This window comes from Notamacropus eugenii, chromosome 1 (genome assembly GCF_028372415.1).
Source record: "Notamacropus eugenii isolate mMacEug1 chromosome 1, mMacEug1.pri_v2, whole genome shotgun sequence".
Taxonomy (NCBI): Eukaryota; Metazoa; Chordata; class Mammalia; order Diprotodontia; family Macropodidae; genus Notamacropus; species Notamacropus eugenii.
Window position 1 is genome coordinate 761,217,511 of NC_092872.1, and position 18,817 is coordinate 761,236,327.

Consider the following 18,817-nt stretch of genomic DNA (forward strand, 5'->3'; position numbering starts at 1 on the left):
TGGGGTCCAATCCAGCTTCAGACACTTACTATCCAGGTGACTCTGTACAAGTCACAGAACCATTGCTTGCCTCAGTTTCCCCATCTGTAAAATGTAGTAATGGTCACCCCAACCTTCAAGGATTGCTATGAGGGTCAAATGAGATAATAAGAAGGCAAAGGGGCAACCTTTGTTTCTGAGCCACCGAGATTTGGGAAGGAGAGGGAGTGAGCCACAGGAAGACTTTATCACCATCACCCCACAACTGCACTGGGTCCTAGCACCCTGACTCTGCTGACCATCTTTGCTTTCCAAACAGAATCTAACTACTCTATTGTCTAGTCAACATCTCTCCAACTTGTCCATAGCATGAGACATGGCATCCTCCATTTAAGAATTTTGCCTGAAGTTTTAGGCAGCTAGTGGTACCATAGTGCATTGAGTGCCAGGCCTGGAGTCAGAAACACCTGAGTTCAAATCTAGCCTCAGACACCTACTAGCTGTGTGGCCTTGGTCAAGTCATTTGACTTCAGTTCCCTTACCTGTAAAAAGAGGATGATAATAGCCTAGGGTTATTGTGAGGATCAAATGAGTGCTTAGTATGGCAAGTGCCTGGCACAGAGTAGGCACTACACAAAAGCTAACTATCATCATGATTGTGATGAGGTCAGGGTACCCGCCCTTGGCTTGGAAATATTCACTCTCTTTCCCTACCTTCTTTTGTAAAAGATCAAGGCAACATTTGCCCTTCTCCAAGTCTGTTCTCCACCATCTTCCTAATGTCATTGACAGTGGGTCATCTGGCACGTCCACCAATCCTAGGATCCAGTTTTCTTGGGCCTGCTGGCTTGGACTTCTTGAGAGAAGGTAGAGGCTCTCTCATTCTGGTATTTCAATTCTCTGACCTGTATGGTTCATTGCTGACTTGGAGGGAAAGCTGAGCCAACACATGGTTGGCAACAGTGGAGCAGAAGAGGAGGGGGCAGCTTTCAGAGAGTTGGTGTACAGCACTGCATTTGTTCAGCCGCATCAGAACACTCGCAAACACCAAGACTGGTTTGATGAAAATGATGGGGAAATTAAGAAACTGCTAAATGAAAAATGAGAACTCCATAGGGTTTATCTTTACCAGCAGGACAGTTCATCTATCTCTAAAAAGGCAGCATTTAACTCCATCAAAAGTAAAGTGCAAGCAAAGCTTAGAGAGATGCAGGATTTCTGGCTCAATAAGAAAGCAGATGAAATTCAGTTTTATGCTGATAGTAACAATCCAAAGCACTGTTATGATGCCCTGAAGACTATTTATGGGCCAAAGACATATGGTGCATCTCAACTACCCAGTGCTGCTGGAGCCACATTGATTAGTGATAAGGCCATGATCCTAAAGAGGTGTGCTGAAGACTTCCATGTGTTCTTGACAGACCATCATCAATCAATGCTGAGACCATTGACCGTTTACCTCATGTTTAAGTCAATCCCTCCCTAGCTGAAGTTCCAACCAAAGGTCTTGAATGCCATCAGGCTCCTTTCATGTGGCAAAGCACCTAGTATCGATTCTATTCCAACTGAGAGGTCCATTGCTCATACAAAAGCTGACCAAGATCTTCCAGGTTATGTGGCAAGAGAAGGTTACTCCTACCCACCCACCCAGGAGTTCAAAGACGCCTCCATTGTCCACATCTATAAAGGTAAAGGAATTAGATTATCCTGTGACAATCATGGGGATCTTTCAGTCATTGCTGGCAAGACTCTTGGGCATTGATGCTTCACCTGGAAAATGGTCATCTACCTAAGAGCCAGTGTGGCTTTAGAAAGGGCTGAGGAACAGTCGATATTGTGTTTGCTGTCCAACAATCCCAGGAGAAATGGCAGGAGCAGAGCAGAGGTCTGTACGCAACCTTTGTAGATATCACCAAGACCTTTGACACTGCCAGCCATGAGGGCTTATGAAGAATCATGGCACATTTTGGTTGCCCAGAGAAATTCATTAGCATTGTACACCAGTTTCATGACAGCATGCTTGCCCGGGTTCTGGGTAATGGACAATGCTCTGGCACTTTCGCAGTAACCAATGCAGTGGAGCAGGGCTGCGTGTATGCTCCTATGCTTTTTAACATGATATTTTCAATAACATTGTCAGATGCCTTCAGCACGAACAAAAAAGGTATCAAGTTCAGCTGTCACAATGATGGTAAATCATTTAACTTGAAAAAGCTACAAGCCAAGACTAAAGTGGAGGGAGAGTTAGAGCTCAGCTTTTTGTTTTCAGATAACCGTGCATTCAAATGCAGCCTCTGAGACTGAGATGTAACAGAGTATGAATGGACTTTCTACCGCTTGTGCTAATTTTGACCTAACACCAAGAAAATGAATTCTCGACCAGTCAGCATCTATACCTTAGTGCCATCCTTTCTCTAGCTAAACTGCCAAGCATTCAACCTCTACTGCAGAAACTGTACCTCCAGTGGCTGACCATGTTGTTCAAATATCAAATGCCTAAAAGACTATTTGACAGAGACCTCACACAGGGCAAGCCATCACATGGTGGTCAGAAGAAACAATACAAGGACACTCTCAAGGTCTCTCTGAAGAACTTTGGAGTCGATTGCATAAAATGGGAGATGCTGGCACAGGACCGTTCATCATGGCACACTCTCATCTAAGAAAGTACTCTCTGAGTGAAGCAGAATTTCAGTAGCTCAAAAGAAACATGAGATGCACAAATTTAGAGAATCTGCCCCAAATGTCCATATGGACTATGTGCCTGACCTGTGGTAGAGCCGTTTGAACTCGTATTGATCTGGTCAGACATAGTCAGACACACTGTCCATTGACCCCAACATTATCATGGCATTCTTTGAGCATGAAGGGAAAACAACATTCTGATTTTCCATTGGGCCTTCTTGTTCTCTCCTTCCTAGTCTTAAAAGTGTGGGTCTGCTAAAGAAAAAGGAAGCAAAACAGCAACTGAGTCATTGTGCTTTCTCCCTTCCCCTCCATGCACCATGAGCAGTGACCCTCACATTGTCCACAGCCTCCTCCCCAGATGGCCCATTCTGAGCCTTGCTAATCCTGGCAGGATTCTTCCCAGACTGCCCTTGTTTCCATCTCATGAATACGGCCATGTAAATGATGAGGTTTCTGACTAGTTCCCTGTGTATTTCCTTTGGACTTTGTAGACCCCTTCCCTTGGATTCAGTTGTGATCATGTTGTCTCTCTGGAGCCAGCGCCATAGTCTGAGCCTGAGTTCCTACCTCTTCCTAAACTGCCGGGAATCAGGTCTTCCAAGCCTAGGGCAGGTGTCTGTCTGCCTTTCCTTCCTCTCTTACTGTCATCAAGAAGGAGTGGCCCTTTCCTCCTTCACTAGTGGCCTGTCTCTGCTTCTTTCCCCTTCTGAAAGATAAAATGGTCGAAAAAACAAGACAGGAATGTGTCTAGTGTTTTGCTTCAAAGAGCATGAGACAGAGATAGAGACAGAAAGACTTAGATTAGAGATCTGGAGGCTCCCTCCCCATGCCAACTCTGTCCTGTGCCACCCTGGAGGTCTTCGTCAGGAATCCATGGAGGCTGCTCCAGCCATAGGGCTTCCTGACTGTGTTCTTCCTGATGGCGATTATCATGAGTAATCATCGCTAAGAGCAGCTCAGGGTCCACAAAGCCCTTTATGCATGCCAGACATGTTCTTTGGGGAACATTGCCCGACTCTGCACAATATGTGACCTCCCCTGACAAGGTTCTGGGCCTCATCATCTTCCACGAGGAAAACAGCTGTGAAAAGAGCTCTGGTTCTGAAGACAGAGCCAGGGTTCCAAGTTTGGACGCAGTGCTCGCTACCTGAGCCACTTACTCAGCTTCCTCATCTGTGAAATGAGGGGTCAGGACCCAATGACATTTACAGTCCTTCCAGCTCTGTCTGTGATCTCATGAAGATCGATGGCCCCAATTTTTTGCCTCATTTGTCCACAAGCTCTGGCACTGTGAAGGGGCCCCTACCTGTTCAGTGAAAGAGTCTCAGATGCATCTGTGATGGGTGAACTGTGTGGGCAGCCACAGTCAAGGGCTGTGGAGAAGGGGGTCCTACATAGTAGCAGATGGCTACTCAACTGGAGGGCCACCCTATCCCTGCTGAGTCCTTTCTCTTCATCCACATCATTAGAATAGATCCCTGGTGAGGCTGTGAGCTAAACCTGCTATGGACCGGCACCTGCCACTTACCTAGTGATCGTCCAGTTTCCACAGGTGGCTACAAAAGCCAAGCCAAAGCTGGCATCATTATCATCATCAACATCATGCATTTGTTAAGCACCTACTATGTGCTGAGCCCTGTACCATGGCAGGGGATATTAAGGCCAAAAGCAGTCCCTGCTCTCAAGAAGCTCATAAAACAACATGCAGATAACTTTGTATGTGCAAGACAGAGAGTAATGAAGGTGAAGTTCAGAGAGAAAGCACTAGTGGAAGCAGGGGATGGGAGAGCTGGCAAAGGTCTCTTATAAAAGCTGAGATTCAAAGGGAGCCTGGAAAACCAAAGGGTAGAGTTGAGGAAAGTAGGCATTCCAGGCATGAGAGACAAAGGCATGGAGTCAAAAGATGGAGGGTCTTGTTCCTGGAATAGTCAGGAGCCAACTGGATCACTGCATAAAAGAGTAAGGGGGTGGGAAGTGAGGGGTGAGAAGACTAGAGAGGCAAGAGGGGTCTAGGCTTTGAATGCCAAATAAAACATTTCATATTTGCTCCCAGAGGTGATAGGGAACCATTGGAGTTTTTTGGGTAGGGGGTGACATAGTCAGACCTGCACTTTAAGAAAATCACTTTGATGACTGAATGGAGGATGGATTGGAGCAGGGGAGAAGCTAGAGGAAGGCAGACCCAACCCTCAGCAGCTACTGCAGTAGCCCAAGCATGAAGTGATGAGGGTCTGCGCCAGGGTGGGGGCAGGGTCAAAGGAGAGGAGAGGGCGTTGCAGAGGTGACGTTGACCAGAGATGCAGCAGAGGTGAAATGGACCAGAGATACTGAGAGGTGAAATCTACGAGGGATGCTACAGAAGTGACATTGACCAGAGATGCAGCAGAGGTGAAATGGACCAGAGATGCTGAGAGGTGAAATCTACGAGGGATGCTACAGAGGTGACATTGACCAGAGATGCAGCAGAGGTGAAATGGACCAGAGATACTGAGAGGTGAAATCTACAAGGGATGCTACAGAGGTGACATTGACCAGAGATATACCAGAAATGAGACTGACAGGCTGGCCTTGGCACCACATTGGATGTGGGGAGTGAGAGATAGTGAGAAGCCCAGGATGACTCCTAGGGTGTGAGCGTGGGGGACTGGGAGGAGGGTCGTGGCCTCTATAGTCATAGGGAAGGTGGGAGGTGGGTGGGAGTAAGGAGTTTGAGGGAAAGATCATGAGTTCAGTTTTGGGCACTGGCAGTGCCTTTAAGAGGACCGTTGGACCTCCAGTTGGAGATGCCTCTGGCATTTAACACCCTCAGAAGCTGGCCCCTTCTTGCCTTCCCAGATGTTACTCTTTCATTTGTCTGTGCTCTGGCCACACTACCTTCTTGTCATTCCATATCCCAGCTAGGCTTTTGCTGAGGCTGTTCCACATGCCTGGAATACCCTTTCTCCTTACTTCTGCTTCTCAGAGTTTCCTTCAAAGTTCTCCTTAGGCACCACCTTCTCCATGAAGGTTTTCTAGACCCCATCCAGACGCTGATGCCTTCTCTCTAAATAACATTGTATTCACTTTATACCTATTTTATATCTATTTATACATAATCCTGTTGTCTCCCCATGCAGTTGTAGCAATTACTTTGTGGCCCACACATCTCCCCTCAGGTTTCTGAGGGTTTGGAGTGTCTTTTCTCTGATACCTTTGTCTTGAGCTCTCAGTCTGATGTATTCCTCTCACAACACCCCAGTTCTGTTTATCCAATTAGCATCAATTAGCTTCTACAAAGAGATGTTTACTTCGAAAAGGTGGCAAGAAGTACAAACATCTCCCCTAAACACGTTGGGATTCCATTCTCTATTTCTCCACCATAGTCTATAGGGAACAGGGCTCAGACTAAAGTTCCCAGACAAATGCAGCCTAACTGCTGGACGAGCCTCATCTTGGCCGCTCATAGTCTGGGGCCCAAAGAGTTCCCCCTTATTTCTGGGACCTCCAAGCTGGATTTACTGCACTCCCAGACCTCCTGGTGGTTTGTTCTCCAGGCACCTCAGAGCTCATGTGGTCACAGTCATCTTCAGTCCCTTTCCCCTAAAACCAAAAAACAAACACCAAGACAGAAATCAAAGACCATTTTTATGGATTGGCTCCTTGTCAGCCTCAAGTGGGGAGGGCCTAAGGGCTCTCCCCTTATAGCATCATCTCCCTTCTCTCACCAGTACCGCAGCACCAGGCAAGGACAAGTCAGCCAAAGAGAAGAGATGAGGTTCTCATGAACTAGTATCTTTTTAACATCTCTTCTCCCTCTCCCCACCCCAGCTCTCCAGTACAAAGGCTTCTCACACTCCACAGTGAGTAGACTGCTCTCTGCACTGGCTCATCAGGGCTGGGCTCATGGCCACGTAACATCCCTCTGAGAACAGGGTTTCTTCACTTTTGTCAAGTGACCAGGAAGCATTTGACACACGCTCTTGAATGTGTGTGAGTGATCATCCATTATCTTCAATCTGGTTGCTTATAGAACTCACAGGGCCAAGTGTGTTGATTCCAGAGCAGGTTTGGATTATCCAGGGTAGTATGTTATCCAGGGTTCCTTTCCCAGCATCAATAAATCACAGTTCCATACCCACCACGATGCCTAGGCAACTGCTGCCAGTACAAAGTCACAGACACAGGTATCTCGCTTATTTTTAATAGTCACAAAAGGGTGAAGGGAAATACAGGAAGAGAAAACAAAGGTAACAGATGGATACAGAGAGATCTGTCAGAGGTCTACCAGCTGAAGGATACAGATCAAACTCTGCTCCTAGAGTCCCTGGTTGATCAATCCAAGAAGACTCCTGATCAGTAAGGGTGCCTACCCCAAGAAATTCCCTGCATCAAGGTGTCACATAGCCCCCTCCATTATATAGAATTCAAACAAAGAGACAAAGAGTGCATTCCACTTGAATCCTCAGGTTAATCACCTGGCTGTCGAGCTGCAGAGTCAGTCTCACTCCTTGGGTCAATCCTCAGAGATCCCACTTCTGACACCATATGGCAGCAGAGACCAAAGTCAGAATGAAATCATGTAGAAAGTTTGTAAAGTCTGGCAGAGTGGAGAGCCGATCCAGTGTGGCTGCTTCCCCAGAGTCTGTGGAAGGTGGGCGTCACTTAGGATTCAGAGGACCAAGGAAAGAACAGCCTATTGACCAGCAGGGGGCAGTTTTTGGACGAGACATGTAGGTAGCTGGAGGAAACTGAAAGGCGTCTGGTTCGCATAGCCTAAGTTGTGAGGTAAGCGTTAAATAAATCATCCAGTCTCTCAGCCGTGCAGGAAAAGGGTCAAACAATACAGCAAAGTTTGGCCACGCTGCCTCCCTCAGACAGCATTCCCTCCTCCCTCCCTGGCTTCTTTGCCTTCTGGGGGCAAGGACCAGCGGGCTGCCTCTCTCCCTAGCATGCCGCGGAGCTGCTGGCTGTGGTGCGCCTGCCTTTCATCCACCCCAGCTACTTGCTCAACGTGGTGGACAACGAGGAGCTGATCAAGTCGTCCGAGGCCTGCAGGGACCTGGTCAATGAGGCCAAGCGCTACCACATGCTGCCACATGCCCGCCAAGAGATGCAGACACCCCGTACGAGGCCCCGGCTCTCAGCGGGTATGGCCCAGAAAGTGGGCTGGGCAGGGGGACTGGGTTCTGAGGACTGAGCCTTGCAGACTCTGGCTGGACAGATCAGTCAGCTGCTCACATACCCACGCACACCAGGCTCTGGCTAGCTGGATCTCTCTGTCTTTCTCTCTCTCACTCATACATGCATACATACACACACATGCACACACACACACACACACACACACACACACACTTTCTAATGGCATTTGGGGCACCAGGGAGAGTGAGTGTCATCCTGGATTACAGGGAGTATCCTGATGGGCTCCCTGGGACACCATGTCCCTGCAGGTGTGGCTGAGGTCATCGTCCTAGTCGGGGGCCGTCAGATGGTAGGGATGAGCCAACGGTCACTGGCTGCTGTAACCTGCTGGAACCCACAGAACAACAAGTGGTACCCCTTGGCAGCCCTCCCCTTCTATGATCGAGAGTTCTTCAGCGTCGTCAGTGCTGGGGACAACGTCTACCTCTCTGGTGAGGCCCCAAGGCTGAAGGAGCCAGGGACAGCAGCTGCTGATCTGAATCCTCAGGGTGGGGGTACATATCAGGGCAGGGGGAGGGATATTGGGAGATGGCTGCTCCTGGTCTAAGAGCACACGGTAGGGGGCAAGATCAGAGGAAGGGCTGTTCTCCTTGCCCCCCTGGTCACCACAGGCTTCTCTCTGACTTCTGCTGCCAACTCTAGGTGGGATGGAGTCAGGAGTAACTCTGGCCGACGTTTGGTGTTACATGTCCCTGCTTGACAACTGGAACCTGGTCTCCAGGATGACAGTCCCCCGATGCCGGCACAACAGCCTGGTATATGATGGCAAGATTTACACCTTAGGAGGCCTTGGTGTGGCTGGCAATGTGGACCATGTGGAAAGGTAAGGGGACATTCTGGGGGAGGGGGCCCAGCCCAGCCCCACCCCCAAAGCAGGCCTTCTTAGGAGTGTGCTTAGCACTCAGTGCCTAGAAAAGTAACCTGGACCACACCCAGTCCATTACCACAGCTGGCATCCAGTGGCCAGCAGTTGGTTGGTTGCTTGGTTGGTTGGTTGGTTATTGTCCTTCATTCTCAAAGAGGACCAGAATGACATCACTATCTAGAGTCAAGTTACAATTACCAGCTCAGAATGCTCTGCCTCAGGTTGGGCACAAACAGTCCCAGTGAACATTTGAGGTGGATACTTTAAATTTTCACATCCTGCCTTTCCTTTGAGCTGTTTCAGTTCTGCTTTGCTCAGAGAGCACAGCACCCCTTCTGATGTGGGCACGCCATGCTGAGCAGTCCTGTGCCAGTGTCTCCCATGTCACACAATCAATTCCAAAGTTCTTCAGAGCAATTTCGGGTGGGGAGAAGTGAACTAGAGCTAAACCCTCACAGGAACCCAGCACACAGAGGTGAGGAAGCCCTTGTCCCAGCCTGGGGCCCCCACAGGCCTTTCAGAGGCCCCTCCTCACTGCTCTCCCTGCGTCCAGGCCCTGTTCCATAGCTTTCCTTGGCTCCAGAGTCTTCAATGTCTACAGACATGTGGGGCCAGTGTTATAAGCCCTCCCCCCATCACACACACACACACACACACACACACACACACACACACACACTACAGGTCCACCAGGTTCTGGCTCTCTCTGCCCCACCCAACCCTGAAGGGTCCACCTTTCTTTCCGTCAAAGCCCAGAGTGCCAATTCCCACAGGAAGCCTTCCCAGACTCCCCTGGTCATCATGACATACTCCCTCCCCATCTGTTTCCTAGGGCTCTGGTCGGCTCAGTCCTAGCCCTATCCATCACACTCCCTCCCATATGTAACTTGGCTTCACTGCCCCACCTGCCTTCAGACTGGCAGGAAAAGGGAGGGTATGGCATCGAGACCCTTAGACTTGAATTCTGCCTCTGACATTTACTGTGTGACCATTGGCAAATCTCCATTCCCCGTCTCTCAAATGGGGGCCATACAACTTCAACCTAGAAGAAAACTCTTTTTGGTCAGCGCGCTGTGGGCATAAGGACCGTCCCCTGGAGCCTGGAATGAGCCTGGTACAATCCAGGGACTCAGAAGAACTAAATCAAGCTCCTGCCCGCTAGGTGGCACCATGATGCACAGAGCACCAGTCCTGGAGTCAGGAAGACTCATCTTCAGGAGTTCAAATCCAGCCTCAGACACTAAATCACGTCACCCTCTTTGCCTCAGTTTTCTCCTCTGTAAAATGAGCTGGAGAAAGAATGGCAAAGCACTCCAGTATCTCTGCCAAGAAAACCCCAAAGAGTCAGACACAAGTGAAAAACAACTGAACTGAACTGGCAAGATAGTCCTCCAGTGGAAAACCTCCAGGCTTGGAGAAACAGCCCTCTCAGGCCTCATGCCCTTCCCAGAAGTTTGTGGCCTTTGGATCCTTCAGCAAACACAGGGATCCCAGACTCAGGGTTCCTAAGAGGGATCAGACCAGGCTGGAATTCCTGGTTACACTCCTGAGAGGTGTGTGGGGAGCAGGGCAGGGATGAAGAAGGGGAGGCTCTCAGGTGATGGTTCTCTTGTGCACTTTAGAAAGCAATCCAAAGGTTCCAGGTCATGCAGTCAACAAGATGGCAGCCTAGCCACTAACTCCAAAACAGAGAAATTGCTCAGGAGAGTAGCTCCATTGTGGTCCAACAGTAATGAAGGCTAATCCCTGGTATCCCAGCACCCTTCCCCCACTAGCCTCTACACTCAAGCAGGGCATGACCTAGCACCTGCTCAGGAATTTCCCTCCTGATGCCCATACCACCCCAACCTTCCTGCCCAATGGTACTTTGTTGCAACAGAAGCAGACCTCAACTCTGCCCAGTCATGTGCTACAGGAAGGGATGACCACATTCTGCCTGGGGTGGCTGTGCTCAGCCTGCAAGAGTAGCTAGGTGAGGGCACCCCAAGGTGGAAGAAATTCTGCCCACAAGACACACTCTACCTTCCCCGAGGCTGGCAAAAAGAAGCAAACACTGACTCAAGCCAGACAGACAACAAAAGAATGGAGGAAATGCATGCTTATGCAGGAGGCCAGCAGAAGGCCAGGATGTGGGACTGCCCCAGACCTGAGGGTCAGGGACTGGCACCCAGCTAAAGCCACAAAGACTTCAAGAGAAAGAAAATCTAGAACACAAGCAAATAAATCAGTGGGGAAAAGAGTAAATACAAAAGCAAAAGTAACAAACATCTAAAAGATTTCAAATAAATATTGGAAGACAATGGAAATCCAACTGGCCAAACAAAGAGCCCTGTGGTTTCCCAAAGAAGCATGGGATTGCAGCAGCAGGTTCCAGAACAGTTGAAAGAATGGAGAGAATGGGTGGCCTGCACACAGAAGCAATGAACAGAGGAGGACCATGTGATTCCACAGTGGTGAGTCTCTCCAAAAAAACAAAAAGAGAAGAGATGAAGATTCAGGATGGGACGTAATTTATCCAGAGCCACACAGCTAGAGGGACCCCAGAGTCCCTATCCCAGCCTGGTGGTCTTGTCCTGCATGGTTCTGTCTCTTCTTCTGGAGCTCTCACCAGGAAGGTGCCTTTGAGAAGGGTCATCACCACGGAGTTGCCATGAGCTGAAATATGAAAAGGGGCTTTAGAGAGAAGTGATCATGTCTCTGCAGACACTTACTGGTGGTCCTGTGCGACAAAAGAGCATCAGATTAAAGCCGGAAGCAACCCTGGGGGTCCATTAGTACAACGCTCTGTATCATTGCACAAGTGGGAAAAGAGAAGGTGGCCCCAGGGAAGTCCCACAGAGCCCCAAAATCCAAGATTGAGAAGGCTCTTTGCTTTCACATCCAGCACTGTGTCCATCACATCATACAAGAGAAAGTCATGTCCAGGACAATCTGTTAAGCCCAAGGTCAGCCAAGGCAGCAGAGTCGCTGGAGAGAGAAGTGGGAAAAAAAGTGAATCCTCGATTTCTCAACATACAGAACAAAGACTTGGTTGGGCTGTAGGCACCCTCTGCCAAGTTCTGAGCATCCCTCTTAGCTTGGGTAGGGTTGCTACAAGAGGCCTGCAGATGGGGGATGGGGCTCTTTCCTCCTCCCCCACCATGCCCTGCAGTGCACTGCAGATCACCAGAGAAGGTGCTTGATGTGGGGTCTGTCTGTGGGCCAAATGAAGCTCAGTTCCAGCAGAGGGTGGTCTGTGCTCATACACTTAGGGCTCGGCTCCTGAGGGAGACGGGCTCTTCATCTAAGCCTAGCCTGATCCTAGCAGGGCTTTGGGAGCCCTGTGCCAGGCAGGGCACTGAGGGGGCATTCCTGGCTGCCTTGGTGCTCACCCACCAGCCCAAGGATGATCAGTGGTGCACAGCATCTGTGACATGCGCTGCAGTCGGCCATGTCTCCAGGCCCTCCCCTCCCACATGGCTGTTAGTCTGAACAAAACAGCCCTCAGGAACATCGGCTTTCTGATCAAGCCCGACTTCAAGGCCATTTGTCATCCAATAATAAACACATGGAGAAAAGAATATTCTCTGCGTGGGAGGAAAGCAGACTGGATCTGTCATCCTGTCCTAGCTCTTGTTGGCTGTTTTTAATCTTTTAAAATGTTGATTACTCATTTTGAAAACTTACACTCAGTGGCAAATACTAAGCATCATTCGATGATTAGAAATGAGCCACCCGAGCAGAGAGGTGGCTCGGCCGGCCCAGTCCGCTTCACTTGGCTCACCTTCCAGCTCTGCCTCACCCCTCTATATCTCTCCCTTCCAACTCTGGGGTGGCTGGGAGCAGCCACTTGCTGCACACCAGGCACATAGTAGGTGCTTAAGAAAGGCTTGAGGACTCATGTGGAGGTTAGCACCTGCCCTTCATTCTCCCGTCCTGCCCTGGGCAGCCCTGCCTGTCCTGACTGGCCTTCCCACCCTCCACCCCTCCCCTGCCTTTCTCCAGCTGGGAAGAGGAATCTGACCAAACTCCTGCATCCCTGGAAGCTTCCCAAACATTTCCTGGGGGCCTAACTCCTGGGGTACTCCCCTAGAGACCCCCTCTTCATTAATGACTAATAAGCAAACAGATCTGGCGGTGGATGCTGTCTCAACTTCTCAGTGGGCCGAGAACCTTTGGGTGCTTCAGGGAAGCCTCAGAACTGCTTCACAGAATTTGAAAAGTTCATAATTGGAGGAAATATTAAATTTCATGTAGAGGTCCGTGAAGATAAAGATGGAATTCTTTTTTCCATCTGTGGTCCCTTGTACTAGTTCCGTACTTCTCTTGGGTCCAACTCCCCATTATCCCTCTCCTTTCTTTTTTAACCCAAAGAAGGGTCTCGAGCAACTTCCCCTTTTCATAGACCCCTTCCCTCCCCAGCAGTGTTGGCCCTCCCTTCATCCTCCTCTTTCTCCCAATATTGCTTTCAAAAAATCCCGATAGCAGGAGGGTTGGTGTCCAGCCCTTTCTACATGGCCTGTTTGGGGTGATCACTCTACCTGCTACTGGTTCATTTTCATTATTAATGTTCATGCCAGGCTCTAAGAAGTGAAGGGATTTGTTCTGATATATCCATACCAATTACTAAAAGTTCAACCTCTCAATTAATAGTTTGATTAATTACTCTAGCTTACTAAATGTCATTTAATAAAATGGAAATTTCTTTTCCCATGAGTTTTGTCATGTCTCTCTCCATATATATATAAAATATTATGTATATTATACGTATTATAAACATTATATTTTATGTACATGTGTCTCTAAACTTAAACTCAAAGTAACTGTATCCTATTTATTAGCAATGTAATCAAGAGGAGATGAAAATGGAACTATTTACAATCTCTCTAATGGGAGAAAGATCAGAGCCCAAGAGCCCTTCGTTGGGCACCACAATGGCTAACTGCTCCTCAGCTCTGGAAATGCAGCCTCAAGTTTCTTCCTTTCAGGATACTAATGAAAATGTTTCCCTGAGAGTTCTCCTAATGTTTCTTCACAAGATAAGGAAAAAGTGTATGACTTCTCGGGACATAAATTCCCTTAGTTCCCACTTCTGGATCTCTCCGGGTATCACAGATAGCCACAGGCTTTGCAGAACCACAGTCAAACTGAGAAAGACAGTGAAATGGAAACTGTCCCCTTCAAGATGCAATATAGACAGTTCTCACTTTGTGTAAATTTCTATTCCACAAATCCAGCTTTACTTAAAGAATTCTGAAAGGAACCTGCATTCCAAAAAACCCCCACCTCTGTTAACTTTGCTGTACAAGTTCGGGCTCTCTGCTCCTGCTCCTTGGTCTAGTACTCCATGGTCTCTCATACCCCCAAAATCCTTAAAAACCCTCCAAGTAAAAAGCAAGACAGGCAGAGGGACTGTCGCCACCACCACTCCTGGATGGGGGCCTTGGCACAAGAGAGGAAGCTTTTGCCCCTCTCTGCATGTCCAGCCGGCTGCTGCGTGGCACCGTCCTCATCTGTCTGTGTCTGTGTCTGGCCCCAGATCCTGCATGTTCTTCCTCCAGTCTCAGTTCTCTCTCCCCAGCCTTTACATGTCCTTGAATGCTGCGCCAGCCCCCTCCCAACCTGCGTCCCCACATCTGCAGGCAAATTCACATTATACAGAAATCACTTATGCAGAGGTCTTTGGAAGGGCCCACGTATGTGGATAAGCATCCTTGGTTTTGGTGGGAGAGCTTGTTGGAGCAGGTGCTACATCCCTTCTTATCCTTAGCCCAAGCTGGACCTCTAAAGAACAGAAGAAATTCAGGCCTGAGACATGAGGGAAAGGAGGATGTAGGTGAGGATAAGAACACTGTGGGAGCAAAGCGGAGGAGGGGGATGGGGAGGGGACCTTCCTACACAGAAGGAAAAGTGTGTGAGCTCCCCCATGGAGTGCCCCAGGCAGGGGAGGAGATTGGGCGGGGGGGAAGTACAAGGACCCGTTGGCTGGTGCCCTGGCTCTCTGAGCATCCCCAACAGTGGCCTGGGTGTGATCGGGGCCCCATCTTCTGCCCACAGGTATGACACTATCACCAACCAGTGGGAGACGGTAGCCCCACTCCCCAAGGCTGTGCACTCAGCTGCAGCTACCGTGTGTGGGGGCAAGATCTATGTGTTTGGAGGGGTAAATGAGGCCGGCCGAGCTGCTGGGGTGCTACAGTCCTACATCCCACAGACCAACACATGGAGTTTCATTGAGTCCCCGATGATTGGTGAGCAATGGTCAGACAGGTTATGGGATGTGGGAGACAGTGAGGGGCATTATCTCCAAGACACCCCACTTCAACTGGGACATATGCTGATTAAAGGCTCCCCCCACCCAACACAGGGACTGACATGGCAGATGGGAGCCTGGACACTGGTCTTGCTTCTGGTGCCAGAGCTTCCTTTAGGCCTCAGTTTCCTGATCTGTAAAGTCAGAGGTTTGGACTAGACCATCACTGAGGACCCTCTAGCTGGGATAGTCCTAGGTTCTATGAAGCTGTAGTCAGATATGGGGCCTGGGGCAGAAGCAGAGCCCAAGATAGGAGCTCAGAATCCCATCTTGGATGGGGTCCAGGGCCTTCCCTCTCAGCCCTGACTCTGGTTTTGCTCTTCTCCCCCAACACAGATAACAAGTATGCCCCAGCTGTCACCCTCAATGGCTTCATCTTCATCCTGGGGGGTGCCTATGCCCGGGCCACCACCATCTACGACCCAGACAAGGGTAACATCAAGGCAGGGCCCAACATGAACCACTCCCGGCAATTCTGCAGGTGAGCCAGATGCTGGGCCAGGGCACAGGAGTCAGCCTAGATGCCCTTCTGGCCTGAAAGGCAGAAATCTGACTCCAGGCAGTGCAGCTGGGACATGTGCTGCTCCATGCAAGGACACACAAACACACTTGACCACATGTGTGCACAGACACATGCATGCACACATGCATGTGCACAAGCTTGCATATATACATGCTCATGTGCACAAGCACATGTGCAGTCACACATGCACAAACACATGCATACATATACATTGTGCAAATGTGCACACTTACGCATGCACACATTGCACAAACATGCATGCATATGTGCATATATGTGTGTGGACAAACATGCACACTGACGGGTGCACACAGACACTCATGCACAAACACAAAGGCACTCATGCATAGGTGCAAACACATGGACTTACACATACGCATGAGCACACATATCAACATACACCTATGCACAAACATGTGTGCACATGCACAGATGCACATGCACACATACATGTGCACACAAACATGCAACACACCCTGTCCAGACATGCACTCACATGCATGCATACAGATGCGCACAGTGACATTGCACATACATTACACCATGTGTGCACGCATATACAACCTGTTTCTGCACAGAGCCTAATGGAGTCTAGACTGGACTGGCATCTCCCTTTCTTCCTCTCGTGTCAGAGGAGTCAGGGTTCCCATAGGGCTTTTGTGGGAGAGATTCTGTTTCATTGTAGCTGGCGATGGGTGTGGGTGTGGGTGTAGTGGGATGGGCAGAGATCTTCTCCCTCTCCTCTCTCAATGTTCTGGGTTTCCTCAGTTTCCTTATGTGTCAAAGGCAGGACGTAGATCAGATGACCTGCAGAGTCCTAGGTCCAAGACACTCCCCCTCTGGCCTCTCCCCCTCCGTGGCCTCTCCCCCTCCCCTGATGATGCCTGGTGGATGGGACCCTGAAGGGGCTGCAGGGACATCTGCTGAATGCCAGGGTTTGACCTCCTGCTCCACTCTCCTCCACAGTGCAGTTGTGCTGGATGGAAAGATCTACGCCACTGGCGGCATCGTCAGCAGTGAGGGGCCAGCCCTGGGCAACATGGAGGCCTATGAGCCGGCCACCAACACGTGGACCCTCCTTCCCCACATGCCCTGCCCTGTCTTCCGGCATGGCTGTGTGGTGATCAAAAAGTACATCCAGAGTGGATGAGGCCCAGGATGCCCGTGTGGGGCTGCGGACATGGCTAGGGAGGCGGGCCACACACAGCAGGAGAGCGTCAGCACGAAAGGAGCTAGGACGGTGGGAAGGGAGCCCCTGCGCTGGCCTCTAGAGCATTCTCTACATCGAATGTACGACAGTCGCCCCCGCCCTGACTTCAGGGAGCCGGGGCGGCTGGTGCTCCACGCTAGGGATGCTCAGAGGCGTCCCATGAGCCCAGGTGCAATAGAAACTCCCTCTTTTTTACTTATGAGTGGGAAGGATGGGGCCTCTGTCCCTCTCCCACGAGCCCGGGCACCCACCGGGCCCAATGCCCTCACTCACCTCGTGTCCAAGCTCAGCTTTTCAAACCATCTCAGGCTCTCAGCGGCTGGGTGCAGACACCTGCCTGGTGGGGGGGTGTGGGGCGCTGCAGAGGCCGATGGCAGCCCTGGATGGCTCCAGGTGAGGGGATGGCAGGGCCATCAGGGGAGGGTGATGAATCTCCCAGCCCTCACCCCTGATTGAAGGGGAGTCTGGCAGCCAGGCCTGCTTTCTCCAATCCCATACGAATTCTTAACCTTTCCAAGAGCAAAAGGTTACGTTGGGGGACTGAAAGGAGAGGAGGTAAGTAGAAGGGATGGGGGTGGGGGACTGATCCCTGCATCCTTGGAGGTGGGAGGAAGCAAGCCAACAGCCATCCCACTAATTTTTCTACACCCAGATTAGAGATTCCTGGCTGCTCTGGGGGGCCAACCCCTGTCTTTATTTTTGGGAACCTTTCTAGCCCAGCAGCCCATGGAAGCTGTGCCTTGTGGGGGTGCCCCTGGGGAGGCTGGGACTGGCCTGGCGAGGGAGCTGAGCGCTAGCTGGGGACCAGGCCGAGGGCAGGGCAGAGGGAGCGTCTGTCTACAAAGCACAGGAGACTATTTTTTATATTGATAGCTATATATTGAGCGGCTCCCATGGGAGCTCATGATGGGGACGGCCTTTTAACATTTTTAACTAGTCCGTGACAACAGAGCGTGAGCTCCAAGAGGCAGCTCTAGGTCAGCCTCTCCAGCCAGGGATGGGCTGGCCAGAATGCCCCCTCCCACCCTTGGGCGGAGAGGTGGGGGGGGGCCTGCCCCCACCTCCTGGCTTCCAGCCCATGGGTCGGATATGGAGAGATGGACAGGACAAGCTCTGGGTCCCAGGACTTGAAGCCCCACTCGGACCTCCGATCTGCAGGGTCTGCCGCTGGATCCTGGTTATGCAGTGATGTGGGAGATTATTTATTCTTTTTTTTTTAAAGTAATAAGCACAATGAAACTCCACCCGTCCTCTGTCATCGCGTCTTCATGTTACACGGGGTGCGGGCTGAGCGTCTGCCTTGGAGGGCGGCCCAGCCAGCAACCTGGCGGATGGAGGGCAGGCGATGACTGACGATGTGTCCAATCCCCTTCCTCTCCTCATCGGTCACACTGGAGTGAAGCTGGCATTTCTGTGAGCTCTCTGAACAGGGTTCTCTGGTACAGGATTGTACATAGCTACGTTTATTGGTTAGCTCTTGGTATACCGTAATAAATCTATTTATAGACCTAGACTCACGGCTCCCTGGTGCATTCTTGGGTTGATCGGGCCTGTAGGAACATTGCAGGCCCCCAACCCCTCCCATCCCCCAACTTCATTTACACACAGCCCCAGGCCACACACATCTGTGGGCAAATCTCAGAACCTGGGTACAAATTCTGCTGCCTCTGATACTTACCACCTAGCCCTTTGGGCTATGATATCTTATCCAGAAACAAAAAGCAAAACAAACCAAAATAAACCCAAGAGCCAAGCTTCTGTATGTAAATGGCATGTAACCTAACCCAAGAGGATCCTGAATGTAGAGTCAGAAAGGACCTGAGGACCACTGAGTCCAGGCCTTCATTTTACAAAGAAGGAAACTGAGGCCCAGTGAGGTTAGAGGATCCTAGCTCTAGAGTGGGAACCATTGCCATCGGAGGAAAGAGGCCCAGAGGGAAGGAACTCAAGTCCTAAGTATCAAAGATAAGATTTGAGTTCAGGTCCTCAGACCCCACAGCCTGTGGTCTTGGTTGGATGAGGTACAAGATGGAACCATGGCTCTTTGTAGATTCATTTTATGCCAGAGAAGCTGGAGGT

General features: G+C 50.3%; 1 protein-coding gene across 1 annotated transcript in view; it reads left to right on the forward strand.

Annotated features, from left to right (window-relative positions):
* KLHL29 (kelch like family member 29) overlaps positions 1 to 18,251 on the forward strand; it is a 183,467-nt gene extending 165,216 nt beyond the window's left edge. The window contains 6 exon segments of the mRNA XM_072650301.1: positions 7,595 to 7,793; positions 8,097 to 8,279; positions 8,491 to 8,671; positions 14,750 to 14,943; positions 15,342 to 15,486; positions 16,495 to 18,251. Of these exon segments, the coding sequence (XP_072506402.1) occupies positions 7,595 to 7,793; positions 8,097 to 8,279; positions 8,491 to 8,671; positions 14,750 to 14,943; positions 15,342 to 15,486; positions 16,495 to 16,678 (1,086 nt within the window). The 3' untranslated portion in view covers positions 16,679 to 18,251.
* Positions 18,252 to 18,817: the final 566 nt, after the last annotated feature.